The 17,509-nt window shown below is 32.8% G+C and overlaps 1 protein-coding gene across 1 annotated transcript; it reads left to right on the plus strand.

The window, feature by feature from the left end:
* The first annotated feature begins 8,345 nt into the window (after positions 1–8,345).
* Positions 8,346–10,317, plus strand: LOC114417386. The gene is made up of 2 exons (XM_028382565.1): positions 8,346–8,684; positions 8,851–10,317. The coding sequence occupies exon 2, from the start codon at positions 9,105–9,107 to the stop codon at positions 10,047–10,049; it is 945 nt and encodes a 314-aa protein (XP_028238366.1). The 5' UTR covers positions 8,346–8,684; positions 8,851–9,104; the 3' UTR covers positions 10,050–10,317.
* The last annotated feature ends 7,192 nt before the right edge of the window (positions 10,318–17,509 follow it).

The following is a 17,509-nucleotide window of genomic DNA, read 5'->3' on the forward strand; positions in this document are numbered from 1 at the left end:
GTCTAATAGCATTGTTGGCAATGGTTTAATTCTTTTTAATTTTTGCCAGCTACATGTTTGATAAAAGGCTTAAGCCATTAATGTCTTATTTAAAATTGTTTCGGGATAGAATAATGTGATGTTTCTCTTTTGCTTTGTATATTTGTAGTGTAACACAATAAAAGGGGCAGAAAATGAAAAGAAAAAAAAAACTTGTATCACTGATTCCTTTCAAATTAGTAGCTAGCTATCCCCTACCTATTAAAAAGTGAACTCAGCATAAACTTTAATATCCTTCTAGTTGTATTCTCTGTATGTAACATGTTTCTTGAAATTGTTTTGATTCTTTTGAAGATAAATAATAACTAGCTACAGCAAAGAAACAACCACATCTAGTTCCTGGATGTTTTAAAAAATGTGGAACAAAAATTAGTAAGAAAATTAAACAATGGATAAATAAAAACATGAATTTGATTGATTTTTTTTGTAAGCATTGAAACAAGGAGCTAGAGAAGTTAACCTATGATTCAATTCTTCTTGTTCCAATTTGATTCAATGAAGAATGATTACTTGTGACCAAGAACAAAAAATTCAATTTCTTACATTCTTAAGAACAAAAATAGAGTTGTAGAGGGAAACATTAGTGATCTTCTATGAACGAGAACCCCAAGATTTGTTTCTTCAAGAACAGAAGCGGAGAAATAAGGAAGCATTTGTGCAGCACAAGGATGTTGCGCTTTACCCTATGCACTTTAGAGGAGTTCACTCCCAAATGTTAAGATCTATTTTTGAGCCATCTCCAATACTGGTTCTTGGAAGGAGATCTTAGCTTTTAGATTTGATCTTCCTAAGATCCACTATTGGAGTTGGCAAGCATATCCGCACATGAAGATCTGGTTTTCCCACAAGAAACATTAATATCCATACTATTTCTAAAAAAATAATTTTGTCTCTGTCCAGCAGAGGAGTGGTGTGAGGTCATTGCTAAGAAGGAGAATGAGAAGAAGGATAGGTTTAAGCATTCAGTTTTTTTTAAATTAAAAAATATATAATTTATTATTTTAAAATAAATTATAAATAAATATTAGAAGGTGAGTCTCTTGTGAGACCTATAAAAAATGATTTAAGATCTCTAAACGAGATCTCTTATTATAATAAAAAATTTAGTATTAGAGATATAGACTACTAGCATTAGTTAGTTACAAGTTAGTTATTAATTTAGTTAGTTACATGTTAATTTAGTTAGTTACAAAGTAGTTTAGTGGGTTAAGTTAGTTACTCTTCTAACCAATTATGTTATATAAGGTACATTGTATTCATGTAATGAGTGAGTTTTGCTCATATGAAGGTCGCCCTAATATTAATCAGTTTTACCTTTCTCTCTTCCAATCTTTCATTTTCTTCATTTTTCTCTCTTCCATTTGCACTCATTCATTCATGGCAAATATGAGATTAATCATGGTATCATCAGAACAATACCACCCTCCATGTTTTTGTTGCTTCATTTCGTTTGCATCTTTTTCACTTCGTTCATTTTTTTTCATTCAGAGAAACAGTCTTGCTAGCCACCCTTTCCAGTTTCCAGTGCAGTATGATCCTTCTTCAACAATACTACTCACCTTTTCTTTACTTGAAACACATTGACCTTTTGCAATTGCAACTTCTTTTGTGCCTTGTCGATTACGGTGTCGTCAGATTTTCATCATTCATATGTGAAAAAATATCAGAGTTGTTCTTGTCGGCACTACTTTTGGTTCTACTTTAGACAACTTTTTTCTGTGGGCTTTCCCATCTTCATTTGAACTTTGTGTGCTACGTGAGACCAAGTTCATATAAAAAAACAACTGATAAATCCATGGACTCGATTTTATGTGAAAGATGTTCAACAAAACTAGGATTCTGAAAAGCCTTCTCAAAGAAGTTCAGCAATTGTTTATGCTTTTGCTCAATACCATCTAATTGCTGCAAAAAATCTTCCAGCTTAGGCTTTGTTGTTGATTAATGTTGTTTGAAGTTATAAATATTGGAGTCAAAAGAAGTTTTCTCATGGGAAAGTCTTGAACTATTTCAGAGAGGTGTACACTAACTATTTGGTGATTAATCTTTTCATTGTTTCATTGATATTTGACCTATTTTGCCTTATTGTTTTCAGCTTTTTAAGCTTGTTTTGATGATTTTAGCTTCTTTCATGTGTGGTGGTTAAGCATTATTCATTTGTTTGCTTTTGTCCATGGTTGTTAATTATTGTTTTAGCTTCTGTCATAAGTGGTTAAACCTTGGTTATTATTGGTTCACAAAGTGTTTGTGAAAAGTCATCATAGAAAACAAATTTTGTAATTCTTCTATTTTGTTGATGTAAGCTTTTGTCCATGGTGATTAAACATTGTTTAAGTTTTTGCCAGGGATGTTTAAGAATTAAATTATTGTTTTGCTTCTGCTCTTGATGGTTAAGCCTTGTTGTTTCTGTCAAGTGATTAAACTTTGAGGTATAGTTTTTGCTTGGTGGTTAAGCTTTGATAGTTTTATAGATTGATGAATTGAGCTTCTGTCAAATGACATTGTTGTTGATTTTGCTTTATGGTTAAACTTTGATGTTTGCTTTGGACTCTTGGAAGAAGATTTAGAAAGCTAATGTTGGTCGTAGATTTTTAGAAACTACAGTTTTGACTGATGTATTTCTGACATGTTTAACTATATTTTAATTTTATTTTTATTTCCTTTGATGTAAATGTATTATCTTTCTTAAGCTGAAAGTATTTTTCCAGCTTGTGGGGGTATTAGAGATATAGATTACTAACATTAATTAATTAATTACAAGTTAATTATTAGTTTAGTTACGTACAAGATAATTACTCTTGTAACCAATTATGTTATTCATATAATAAGTAAGTTTTGCTCATTTGAGCATCACCCCAATATTAGTTAGTTTTACCTTTCTCCATTTTTCTTTCTTTCACTTTTCCATTTTCTTCATTTCTCTCTCTTTTATTTACACTCATTAATTCATAACAAACATAAAATTTATCATTCATTCACCAAAAACGTGATTAAGATCTCAAATTGAGATCTCCTATTCAAGATGCCCTTGGCCAATTGTTTTCTCCTCAAGAAACTTGACACTGTGTCAATGATTTTATAATGTTCTAGCATCTGCAACGTCAACAAGATCCCTATTATAATTCACTGTAACAAGATAGTGGAGCTCTTTAATTTTCAGATCATTGCTTTTCATTTCCAAATCTGCAGAAGTCTCAATTATAAGCATCTACAACGTCAACATTTGTTTTTTAAAGCAACATTAAATTTTTTGAAAGGATTCACATTGTCGAAGTCCCGATTTGGCTGCTGCCTCGTGCTACTACCACTATTTGACCGGCGCACCACTGTATCCCATCTATTTGCACAGTGCAACAAAGTATTACACTTGATGGGAACAATAGAGAGACGCAAAAGAATTTGCTTGCACGGTGACCTTTCAATCTAAGCCATTGGTTTAAAATAAAATAAAGGATCCAGATTAAGAGTAAGTTTTAAAATTTACTCTTAGAATCAGTGGATCTGTTATGTATAATTTCTATCTTTATCAAGTGAGTGAATGATAATTTAGTAAATAAAAAAACATTTTTAACATATATTTTGATTAAAAATATTTTAAATCTTATAGTAAATATTATTTAGTGATATTAAATTAAATAAACTAAATTATATATATTAATACAAGAGAGGAGACACGAAACCTATTGGATTAGTGGAGTGATGTATACATCACATGTGAGAGGAAATAATTTATTTAACATGAAAAAAATTGTTCAATTCTTTCCATATTTTTTTGGCCTACAACTGTTGCACAATACAAATAGGATTAGTCAATAAACCAATGTGTTAAGAGATCATAATCTTTTGGATCAGAAAGAGAACAAAAAAAGAAGAAACACTATAATAATACATCTTCCAAGGATAAAAAATATAATTTATTCTACAACTTAACACAAGATGAGAGGCTAGTGTAACACTTACATCTCTTAAGATGGGGAGTGCAATTTACATGGACTAAGGACAATGTAATACTCACATCCCTAAAAAAAGAGAAGATTGTATTTTACTCAAAATTTAATTATATATAATTTAAACGATGACAAAAATGGTATATGTATTTATTATTATTAAATAAGTACTATAATATTATAAAACCAAATAAACAATAATATATACAAATTTAATATTATATACCCACCAACAAGAGAAAACCGAAAGAAGAAAAGAGAGTTGGTTTCAAAATAATTCTAAAAAACAATTCAATTATTAAAACAATAAAATTTTATACGATTCATTATCACATGTGCAAAAGAGAGATCCAAATTGATATATCAAGGCCAAGAGGATACTATGCTAACATTGATCTATTTGGATGCTCTATATTTTAATTTGTGAGAGACTATGGTGTAAAAAGCTTCATAACAATGGCCATAAGACCCGTTCTGTTAGTCAGTTATTTGACCATGTGAATTTGCAAAGGCTCCACACGTGTCTCGGCCCCACACGTGTCTCGGCCCCTCACTCCGAAGAATGAGACAAATCTAAACTCAAAGTCACTCATTTCCGAGCACTGCAGTAATGGGCCCGGGGACTTTCCTGAGCCCAGCAATATGCATGGGCCCATTCACTTCGCCTCATGTTCCATGTTATTCTATTGAACTACTAAGCTTTCATCGATGTGGGCCTTTTTAATGCACTCATCATACTCTGGTTCCACCGCACCTAATAGCTTTCACACGCACGCACTTTGATTTTTCGAGATCTTGCCATACCCAACACAATCAGATAGTATTTGTCCTACCAAAATCAGACCACATGGACGGAAAAGATTGGCTCTAGCATTATTTAAAATCCCCCAATCTACAAAATGTTGAACACTAATTTGATTTGCCTTGGAGCTTTTGGATTTCATCAAAGTACATATACGCATAACATTTGTAGGACATTATACTTGGGAAGGAACTGAAATTCTATTGTAACTGACATTTTCTGGAATTGTTGCAGTTCCCATGATAGTTGAGGGTGGCAATGGTAAAATATTGAATATCTGCTTCCTGTTAATTGAGTTATACTGTTGTAACATGGTTCGCCTAACTATTTTACCATTCTATATATATGCCTACATCAAACCATACCAAAGAGCTAACTAGATAACCCTGATCGTTAATGTTGAATAAACAAGCATAAATGTAATCTGATGAAGCTACATAAATTATTTCCTTGGTGTCTACACTGGATGCATCCTCAAACACCACCTATTCCCACCAATTGGCTACAAGATAAATGTCAGATTCGGGAAAAGAGTTTTTTCCCTTGTAAATGCAATCTGAGCCTCATTTAATATTTCTTGCTACTTCCTTGAGGTACAACAAGGGTATAGCATTTCCTGTTCCATCTGGGAGATAACAGTGATAGGGAGAGTTAGAGAGAGTTGAGACATCAGAAGTAGAATGTGCTCTGTCATTCCTAAATTCTGTATAGTAAACTGAAAACTTGTTAGACTCTAGTTGAAGCTTTCATGTTATGATGTTGATCTTAATCATTCACTGATGATGATATTCATTTTGATCTCCATATTGGTTATGTTGAAGTCAAAATTTGCTGTTTATTGAATTCTTTAACCCTTTCTATAATAGCTATTAGAAGCATCTTAGTTGAATTGTCCAAATCGCATTTATATCTTTCTTTGCTATTTATTATTATTATTATTATACTGTATGAATAGAGTTGCATCGATAATATTCTTGCTAATCTTTTTTTAGGTTGTCAAAGAGTTTAAATAAATTAGCAGTACAAAACATCTTACTCTATTCTCACCAAATTCTAATATTTTTCCACTTTCCTTCTTTTACTACTTTCATTTTTTATTTTAAATACCGCGACTAATCACATAAAATTTGTGTTTGTTCTTTTTATATTTATATTATTTATATTTTTATTTTTTCTACAATTTATTACTAGTATAGTAATCGATTCCCTAAATTTATGAACCCCTCCAACTAAATCCAATAATTTTTTTATTTTATTATTAATCAAGAATTTCGTATATAGCTAAAACGGCCCTCACAAATTACAAATTACAAATTACTAATTTGTGTGTGATGTGGAGTATAATTATATTTATACATTTATTTTTTTTATCTCGTTTTCTTCCTATATATCTCCTCTATTCTCATTACATAACATTTTATTTTACTTTCTTTCTCTTCAACATTTCCCAATAAAGATTATTAAAACAACGTTGCTTGTCAGCAAATATTATAACCATTTCCTTCCTTGGTAAATTGTGGTAGTTGATGTACTATTAGAATTCAGCCTTGCTACAAGGCTCATGTTTATAATGCAAATTGAACATTATAAAGCGATCAGTAGATCACACAAACTTGATTATTGAAAAGATATTTTTTTAACGTAAGAAGTCAATATTTGACCAAATTTTGTTATAGATGAAAATGTATGACAATCAGGTCAACCTATGAAATGGAAACAGGGATAAACCCTAAACCTAATTAAAGTTGCAACTACTCAAAGTTGAAACTTGTCTGTCTCCGACAAGTTTCACGAGGAGAAAATGTTACAATTGTAGCAATTTCCCCTCCTTTCGTTTAATTTCATATTAAAGAGGATGGTTTTATCCCTACCAAAAATTTCAAACACATATCTCTTATTTTCCACACAATCAAACTATCTTATTCACCTCATTTTCACTCTCTTCCTTCTTCCCCCCCCCCCCCCTATTTCCACTCTACTAATCAAAGGATTAAGAAGATGAGTCCAAAAAGGTGAAGTATAATTGTTTTAAATTGTTCCATTTTTATCAGTTAATTTATTTAAGTTTCTTTTAAGTCATCATGATATTGGTGTGAAATATTTATTGATTTTATTGATAATTAATTTTCTTAAAAATCCTAATTGACTAACTCTAGTAGAATCTTCTCTTCTAATCATATTTTTTTTCTATTTACAAGGCTTCTTCAACTAACACTTAGCCAAAAACAGCTATGGCATCTAACTAACTAAGCCTAATGATGATCCACTAATCCTCACAAAACGGTATAATAATATAAATATAAATATAAAATGTGAAAATTATATATTTGAAACTTTTTAAAATTTTACTTTATTGATAATGAGAATATAAATTATACTGTCGTGATGGAAGCTTTCAGACGGAGGTTCCATGGCGGGTAATCTTAAGATATATGAATGCAAGGAGGTGTAGGTAGCAAAAAATAGGGTGCAGGAAACAATTGCCATTAGTGTGATGTTAGTGTATCTTAAAAGCCCAAATGTCCCTGTAAAAGTAAACCCAAAAGATTAAATGAGTACGGGAAACTATTCTTTTGATACCAAATGTTTGAGTAAAATACTAAAATTAATTTAAAAATGAGAGTAATCATGAAGTATTCGAGCGAAATTGAAAATTTGAAATCCTTGACCTTTTTATTTCTTTGTATAGGATAGTTCTTGTTACGTTGAATATGAATGGGGTAAGTCAAAAGCGTCTAAATATTCTAAATTAATTATGCGCGGATGAAGGCCTAGTCATGTATAACGTGCCTTCCTTTCAAAAGCAGCTAGATTAATTAAGGCCTATGCTTATTTTTTTATCAAATTATACTAATCAAGTGTTTTTTATTTTATTTGGTACCACCATAATTAGAACATTAAACTTCTCAATGTTCTCAAGATATTCCCACAAACTTCAATCTTAACTTTAGACTGACTATGAAAATAATTTTTGATTGAGATTTAAATACGCTTAAAACTATTCATTCCTCTTTAAGATTGTATTTTATGAGGTCAAATTCAGATATTTTCTCGCAAACTTAACTGGATTATCAATTGAACAACACTCATTGAATAACTAATCAAGTGTTCTAATGTTCCAAGTCTATAAGGATGGGATCACCAAATTAATGGTCTGAACAAACCTGTAATGTATCCTTTAATGGATCGGTGATGGCTGAATTGGTACTTCTAAATCATGGTTTGATTAATATAACTGTTTAATTTTGTGTCCAATCATATAATAATTTGTCACAAACATGATCAGTTAACATTGACCCATATGTTGAAATTTGTGTTTCTAAGTTTAAACAAAGAAGAAGAAAAAAATTGAAAAGACCTTTATATTTTTTCACTGTGGGAAAGGTCATGTTCATGTTTATGGTATGCCTAACATTAGACCCATTGAGTGCTACAAGTGGGGGACATGGCATGTTACACCAAACACAATTAGTGTTATTGGACCCCATGGCACAACAACAAGAAATGCTTTAGTTTCATTTCTCAGCACGCTTAAACACCTCTCCCTCCAACCCCCCTTTTAATTCTTTTGCCATTTTGCTTCATTTCACCATGAAGTGTCATCATCATTCCACGCTCAACAATCATTTCTTCTTACCCCTTTTCTTTAATTCCAATACCACATTCACTGGTAGATAGATAGAGAACAGTTTTTTTTTCCCCTGCTCCTTTAGGTTCAATATATTTTTTTATTTTTTCCTTTTTTTTCTTCTTATGGTCATTGAATTGGATCTTGCCACTTACATCACTACAAGAGGCAGTCCTTTTGACAGGAACAGCATATGTGAGTTTTGTTGAGGGAACATCTTCAAGAAGCAGAACAAGTACTTTACTTTATCCTTTTCCACTTCCTTGATCTGGTGTGTACTACTACTACCCTTACCCTTCTCATCTATTACCACTCTCTACAATCTTTCTTCTTTGAGACTCATTCCATAGAGATAAAAAAGTAAAATTCATGATTTAGCCACAGTGTTTCCTTAGGAGAAAAATATCATCAATGCTTGTTGTCTTTTGATGTTGTAGTTAGAGAATACCAGGAAAAGGAATTTCAGCGTGACACATTGTTAGTGTTATAATCAAGGTTTGAAAATACGGTCTACTAAGACCGTAATTTCGGTGGCCACAACATCAAGATTATTGGAATCAGGTCTCAATTGTGGCCACATATGTCACATTTGTCTGCAATTTCACACAATATCAAGGATCACGACGAAACTGCAACCGTGACTGCGACCGCAATTTAAAATCTTGGTTACAATCTTGGCTCTTTTTGTCTCATGGGCTCTGCTTTTGGTCTGATTCTGATGATATTTTCCTGGGTGTTGTTTACATTTCCGGGATCCGATGCTCAGGATGGTGTCAAGTCAGCTCATGTTCTTGACCTAATCATAAGAGATCACACATTCAAGGCATTGGACAAGAACTTCAAGACAGCAATACCACAATCAGTGGACTTGCCTTCAAATCTTTCAGGCATTGGAGTTGATGCTGTGAGGTTCAGATGTGGCAGTTTGAGAAGGTATGGTGCACACTTGAAGGAGTTTCATCTTGGTACTGGTGTAACTGTGCATCCATGTATTGAGAGGGTCATGCTGATTAGACAAAACATGGGGTACAATTGGTCTTCTATATATTATGCTAACTATGATCTCTCTGGGTACCAACTTGTGTCTCCAATTGTGGGACTCCTAGCTTACAATGCTGATGAAGATGCAAACTCAAGCAACCCTTTTCAGCTTGGGATTGTGGCTGGAGAAAAGCCTATGACAATTGACTTCACCAATGCCACAAAGATGAACCAAGAAGGTGGGATCAAGCCCTTGTGTGCTAGTTTCGAAGGTGACGGAAGAATGACACTAGCAAAAGCACCAAACCCTTCAAGACCACTTGTTTGTGTTGCTAAGAGGCATGGCCATTTTGGCTTGGTTGTGGAGTACTCACCGCCGGATCAGTTCAGGAATAAGCCCTTGAGCCGGTGGAAAGTGGCGGTCGGGAGCACCATTGGCGCCGCTTTGGGTGCTTTTCTTTTAGGCCTTCTTCTTGTGGCAATGCTTGTTAGGGTGAAGAAGAGATCAAGAATGGTGGAGATGGAGAGGAGGGCCTATGAAGAAGAAGCCCTTCAGGTTTCAATGGTTGGACATGTGAGGGCTCCTACTGCACTTGGCACCCGAACCACACCTATAATTGAGCATGAGTATATGCCTCATCATCATCCTCGTTGAATATAGTTTCTTTTTGTTGCTGATCAATCAATTTTGTAACATTGTAAGATGAAATTCAAATCAATCTGTGTTGCTGATCAACCCAATTTTGTAACATCAAGATGACTTTCAATCAAATTTGTCATAGGCCAAAAAAACTATGAAATGTTTCATAGTCTTGCTTATCAATCAATTTTGTAACATTGTAAGATGACATCAGAACCAAATTGTGTTGCTGATCAATCAACTTTGTAACAATAAGATGACTTTCAATCAAATTGTTTCATTATGTTGCTGCGTTCAATCAATTTTGTAACATTAAGATGACATTCTATCAAATTTACCATAGACCAGAACTTAAAATTGTATTTCTAGTTCCTACAAGAATCTTTATAGGTTCCATTTCAGAAATAGAGGACCTGGATTCCCTCATTCTGCTGATTACAATGCTTGGATCCACAATTTCTTACTCCAATTATACTCTTCTCATTATATTATCAGATAAAATCGGGTATATGTCTTCATATCATGAATGTCTACCACCAACGTTCACATTTTTTGAGTTTGATCAGCATATACTTAATCGTGCTATAAGAGTCATATTAAATAAGGAAAAAAGAACTGCAAAAACTAGCAGTTTTTTGCCCCTTACAGTTTTAGAAGTACTTGTACATCTGAGTTGCTTGAAGCCAGAGAGGCATGAACTATTATTATGTTGTTCGAAAGTCAAAAGAAGCATAACAATTTCTTAGACGTGAAGTCTCCAGTGCAGTTTGACCATTGAGCAACAAATGTGTTTTGACTACAATTGATCAAAATATTTATATAATAGTGGTGTTAGCTCTGCAGTTCTTTAATTTAACCTACTAAGTTTGAGAAGTAATAATAAATTTTAGAATAAATTATACTCATCCCTTTTGAAGTTAACGTTTATTATACTTAAATCTCCTCCCTGAAATCGCATTTCTTTTGTCTCCCCTAAATAGTTACCGTTACTAACGGTGTTAATTTTTTGTGAAATGCCTAGTCCAAGTTCACGCTGGGTTTCGCCTATGAAAACGTCAACTCGCTCCTCACCTCCTCCGTCAACTCCATCGCCTTCGACAACCACAACAACTTTACTGTCATTGCCTCTTGTGACACCGTCTACGATCTCTTGCAGTGTCGCGGCGACTTCACCAACAATCAATGCTCTTACTGCGTGTCACATGCGGTCACCCAACTCAGCAACCTTTGCATCACCTCCTGTGACGGCTCATTGCAGCTCGACAACTGAATCGTCAAGTACAACAATGCCACCTTTATCGGGGTTGAGGATGTGACGGCGGAGCTACTAGATCCTCACTTCTTTCTCTTTTTTCTCGTTATTTTTAACAGTGTTAGTGGGTCAGGGGATCACACGTTAATGGATGGTAAAAAACCAAGGGAGTCTTGTGTATGATAAAAAAAGGAGTGAGCTTGAGTGTAATAAGCACTAACCTCAAGAGGTGTGTGTGCAATTTACTCTAAATTTTATCATAATCTTTAACTATGTTTGGATACACCAAAATAGTCCTCAATAGCTTAGGAATTGAGACTAAAGGGTAGTTAATAAACACTATCATCCACTCTTAATCCACTCAAACACTTTTTAGTATAGATAAAATCGAATACTAAAGTGAATAATATCTTGGATGTGGTGACCCTAACTACTTAAGTTTATAATATATTTGTGTTGCTACTTATTTCTCTTTTTTAATTTTTTAGTTTTTTTAAATAATAAAAATCATCATTTCCTAACTGTATCTGTCTGTATCTTGAGATTTCTAAGGGGGTGTTTGGTTTGATTGTTTTCTATTTTCATTTTCACTGAAAATAGAAAATGGTGATGAAAATGCGTTTGATTGAATTTTTGAAAATGAAAATATTTTTTCAAACGAATAAAAAACTGGAAACAATAAAATCTCGTTTTCAGTTGAAACCAAGAACCTCATTTTGGGTACAATGAAAACGCGGTGACAAAAAATGTAATTTTAAATAAATCTAAAAATACATTTCAGAATTCTAATCTTTTGAAAATAAAAACAGTTTTTTAAAAATGAAAACAGGAAATGAAAACAGAAAATCAAAATACAAACTAAACACATCTTAAATTTCCGTTTTCCATCCCATTCTCGTATCCATACCCGTATATGTCCCCCGTTTCCATTTTGGTGCATCCTAGCTCGGCCAAGGGAGTGCAATGCCCTTCACTTGTGCATCATGCGGAAACAGACCAGAAACAGATCACCATGTTTTTGTTGGCTGCTGCAACGTTGAAGCAGTTTGGGAGAAAGCTTCCTTATGGCACATCATCAATACTGTTCGCAACACGGTAGATGACATGAAGAGCTTAATATTCCACATTCTCAAGACCTGCTCCCCAACTCAAGTGGAAAAATTTGTAGCTATCCTTTGTGTTCTTTGGCGAAGACGAACTGAGCAAGTATGGGACATAGTTGTGAAGCCACCAAATATCTCTGCAATTCGCTTTCCAAAACCTCCATGATTGGAAGACCATCCATGGCAGGCGTCAACACAACAGCCCTCAACACGCAAATTGCACCAGAATACATAAAATGCAATGTAGATGCTGCCATTTTCCGAGACTCAACTGGTCACTTCATCAGATCTAAAACCAGCTAGTATCAAGGTATTCCCACCCCACAAGAGGCAAAGGCCTCCTCACTTCTTGAAGCCATATCTTGGGCTTCTGAAATTCATCTCCAAAACATCATTTTTGAAATTGACTCTAAAGCAAATGTGGATGTCTTGAGCTTGAAAATTTTCACAAACTCAGAAGCAGGATAATTCTTAGGTGTTGTGCTAGAAAATTATCACATCTAAAAAATTGTAGTGTGCAGTTTGTCAGTAGAAAAGTCAATCAAGTTACTGGTTGCTTAGTAAGGACATCTAGATCTTTTGGTTGCCAGTATGTTTTTTTTTTTCTGTTCAACTTGTATTGAACCTTATATTCTACATAAAATAACATAAGTTTGTACCCTTAAAAAAAGATATTTTTTATTGTCATTAACACAAAAAGTGAATGCATAATGCAATGCAACTATCAGTATAAAAATAATATCACATTCACTTAAACTATTGTTGACCTTTATTGCTTCAAATACTTGAACTCATCAATAATTGAATCAAAAATAAAATTTTCAGCTATTTCTTGTTCAATGTAAATAATTACATTATCGGCAAAAAATTCATCTTTCATCTTATTACATAATCTTATTTTGATAATCTTCGTTGATAGAAATGATCTTTCTGTTATAGTTATAGATGCTGAAGAGTTAAAATAACATAAATTAAATGCTTAATCGTCAAATAATGTAATATTTTTGCTTATATTTAATTACAAATGAATAATAATATATGATTAGTTTTTTTTACAAAATAGTTAATTTCAAATGAAAATATATTTTATTTTTTAATTCCATTCAAATCTTAAATATTCTAAATATTATTATTATTATTATTATTATTATTATTATTATTATTATTATTATTATTTATACATTTGTTCTATCAGTAATCATGTTTTAAACAATTAACTTTGGGCCAACCGCAAGTTACTGCTGCTAGTTAAAGGTCCAAGAGAAAAATTATTGCACCAAAGCATATAAAAGACTGTCGATTGAAGGTTTAACCGATCTATTATCGGGTGCTCTTTTGGTACTATAGTATTGGTTAGATTAATTTTAATGTAGTATATTGCACTTTGCATTCTGTTATTTGTTTTAGAATCTAAGTCTGCTATATTATCCCCTCACGTAAGTATTGAGAAAGAATCAAGAAAAGTATTTACTCGTTTCCCATCTCTTCTTCTAAGGATGAGACTCCTAGTACTCCAATTCTAGGAACTGTTACTGTTATTCTTCGTTTATCCAAACAAAATGTGTGCCTTTGAGGAAGCTTAAGGAGAAAGAGAGAGAAAGGGCAAACAATGTTAATTATGATGAAGAAGAAAACCTCCACTCATATTATATATAAGGTTAATTAAGTAATTAAGAAAGATGAAAAGAAAGAAAAATATCACGAGTTCAATATATTTTACTAATAAAAACTAATAAATTAACCATTAGTATTTACATATAAAAAAAAAAACTTGTGCACAAGACACGCTAATTAAAGAACATGCATGCCGAAGAAGATAGAAGTTTGTGGTAGAGGGGAAACCATACTTTATATAATTTTGCAAAAAAAAAACCCTTACATAAACATGACATGGATGATAAGCAAAAGTAAAAACTCAATTAATCATGTTGAATTATTAACGATGTAAGTAACAACTATCTATTTGATGAGAATTACTACCATAATTTTGAACTCGTTAACCGTTGAATCATTGTGAAATTTAAACACCAGGTTCGAAACTTATTTTTGTACATTCTCGCTATTGAAATTTTTGAAATAATGTCTATGGTGAGAGAAAAATTTCTCACACGAGACAATGAAATGGAGGCTCCAGTCCCTTCTTCTTCTCTCTAATGCTTAGAAATCCTAGCAAAACAGTCAGAGGAAAAGCTTGAAAAATCTTAGGAAACCGCTAGAGATGTCACTATCATTGTCGGACTACACACGTGAGCCCAATTAGAGATAAGGGATGAGTTTATCGAATTGTGATTTATTTTGGGATGTTTACTGTATTGTAATTTTTCCTTTACAATTATAATTACGAGATTATTATGTTTGATGGGCCAATTGATGTCTTGATGCCAATTGGTTGATAAAATTAAGTGTTCTTGATGTTTTCGTGTTTTTGACCTATGATTTTGATTTATTTGATTTTGATAAGAGTATGTGAAATTATTTGAGTGGTTTAATCATATGAACATAACATATTAATATTATTACTGTGTGACATGTATATGATACATGAGACGTGATAGCATGTTGTCTTGAGATTATGAAAGTGTGATGAACTGTGTGTAAGTGATAAGTTGAGTATGTGTTAAATTGTGATATCACACATGTATTGGGATATTTTGTGCATTGAGTTGTGAGTCATGAATCGTACAATCACACAACTGTAAGATTCTTTAAGGGCGACGAGTTAATGCATGACGAGACTTGTGATGGGATCCATTGTGAAAATCCGACAAGTTTAATCACTTTGAGGCGCAACAAGTTAAAATTATTTTGAGAACAATTGATGAGTCGTGTGTTTTGTGCAATTCATAGATAGAGTTTGGGTGCTAAAATATTTTCTGGGTTGGATCTGAATCAAGAAAGAAAGACCCTGACGGACTTTTTGGAGTTTAGGCCTTGGGGGTAAATACAGCCCGTTTGAGTGCTTCATTAAGCATGTGTTGATCCCACATGGTTGGAGCATTCTCGCAAAACAGCGTGACTCTGACTGGTCTCCCTATGATTTTACCTAGTGAGAGTGACCTAACTTACCAACTCGTGATTTGCCTTGTCATGTGCTTTTGGGGAACCGACGAGGTTTTTCACTGATATGGTACCACATTGTACATAAGATTGAATCTTCACATATCTGTTGCATAAGGCCTATGTAATGATCATCGTGACATATTACGTGATGGTGTGTAATGAATTGTGATAAGTTGAGCTTGTTATACTTATATTATGTGTGTGTGTGTGTGTGCTTTTGTTAATCTCTACCTATTTAGGAATGTGATAACTCACTCCATGTGTGTCATTTGTGTTTGGATTCTGTGATGATCTCAAATCTTGTATTCGTGGTAGCAGATGGTTAAGTGGATGAATTTAAAGAACCTCGTGCTAGAGGGCGCTAAGACACAATGCTTTGATAGGATGTGACATTGCGGCATGAGTTTTTATTTCAATTGCATGATATTCTGAATATGTTGTTTTACTTTATTTTATTTTGCTGCTTAACTTGAGTTCCTTTGTAAACTTGGACGTCTTTGTTCTGAGCCAGATATGTTTTTAATAAGGTTTATTTAGTAATAGTGAATCGAATGTGACCTTTTTACCCACGTGAATTTGTTTACATGATTTGAATAAATTTGATTTAATTAAATTCCACAATTTTTATATGTTTTTCTTATTTATATATATGTCGGGATAGAGGGTGTCACAACATCAATTGCCCCTTCATTGCTTTGAGTGTTTGTTTTCTCACCTTTGCACACACTAGCTCTATAGCTTAATTTATATTGAATTTATATTTATGTGTCACCATGTTACAAATATTTGATTCAATTCATTAATTGTTAAAAAATTGATATATATAAACCCAGAGTACAGTCAAAGTTCTTGTGGACTCAACACTCAGTCTTACCGTTTTAAAATATGATGTGAATCCCTTTTGTCTTGCTTCAATTCGGATCAATTCAGGAATGAAATTAACACACTAATTGAGCCAAAAACGTATTTTGACTTTTATTCATTTCTCAGCTTATAGAACTCAAATTATAACGATTTCAAAACAAGGTGAAAGAGGACGTTCTGAAACACAATTTAGGCCTAAAAAAAGGATAAGTAAAATGAGAGATATGCAAATAAGAAATTCAAACAAAATTATAAAATTAGCATTGCGGAAATTAAACAAGAAAACAGAAAATGTAAAAGGAAGAACAAGATAGGTGCTACAAACAATGATGTTTGATAAGCCTTGAAGATCGCCACAAGAATTGAGCAATTCTTTATAAGATCAAGTGGTTCAAGGAAGAACAGTAACAGAGACAATTCTCACACTTTAATGATAAAACCAGGCAAAAGTCCATGTTCATTTACTTCACAATTGATTTATACTTATATACTTGATAGAAAATAAAAGAAAAATGAAATCTAAACATTATAAGCATAACTAAAATGTCTTAGTGGTTAAGTGAGATATACTTAAGCTTGAGGTCTAAGTCTTAAAACTAGCTATAATCACTTTATTATTTTTTTATTTATTAAATATCTTAGTTAATTGTCTTCTATTCTCACTCCAACCAAGCAATACATGTGACTATATGTTGCAAAGCTTGGGTCTTTTTTAGCTCTTGCTCTTATCATGCTAAAAATAAATACCCTAGTTTTATTCAACTCGGACACATTATTTCCACAAAATCAAAAGGACAAACAACTTCTTTCAACAGGAAATTACCCGTTTTAACATCCACTCTTTGTCAAATAGACTCTTGTAGTTTCAGTTTTGACCACTATATAACCCATCTTAATTTTTAATATGTGGAAAATAAATTACTCAAAAAACTTCAACACATGGCGTGATATAAAGCACCAATTGTAGTAATTTGCCACATGCTTAAAATTTCAAGCCATATATATAGGGACTATATTTAGCAAACATAATGAAAGTTTAACTTCAAAATTAAGGCCAAAACCAAAACTACGAAGGAGTCTATTTATAAAAGAGTGAGAAGTTAAAAGAGGTAATTTATGAATTGTATTTTTTTTTCTCTTCCTTAATTTTATAGCCAAAGGAAATCCTGGCTCGGTGCTGTCAACAAAGGAGAGTC

Source organism: Glycine soja, chromosome 6 (assembly GCF_004193775.1).
Source record: "Glycine soja cultivar W05 chromosome 6, ASM419377v2, whole genome shotgun sequence".
Classification (NCBI taxonomy): domain Eukaryota; kingdom Viridiplantae; phylum Streptophyta; class Magnoliopsida; order Fabales; family Fabaceae; genus Glycine; species Glycine soja.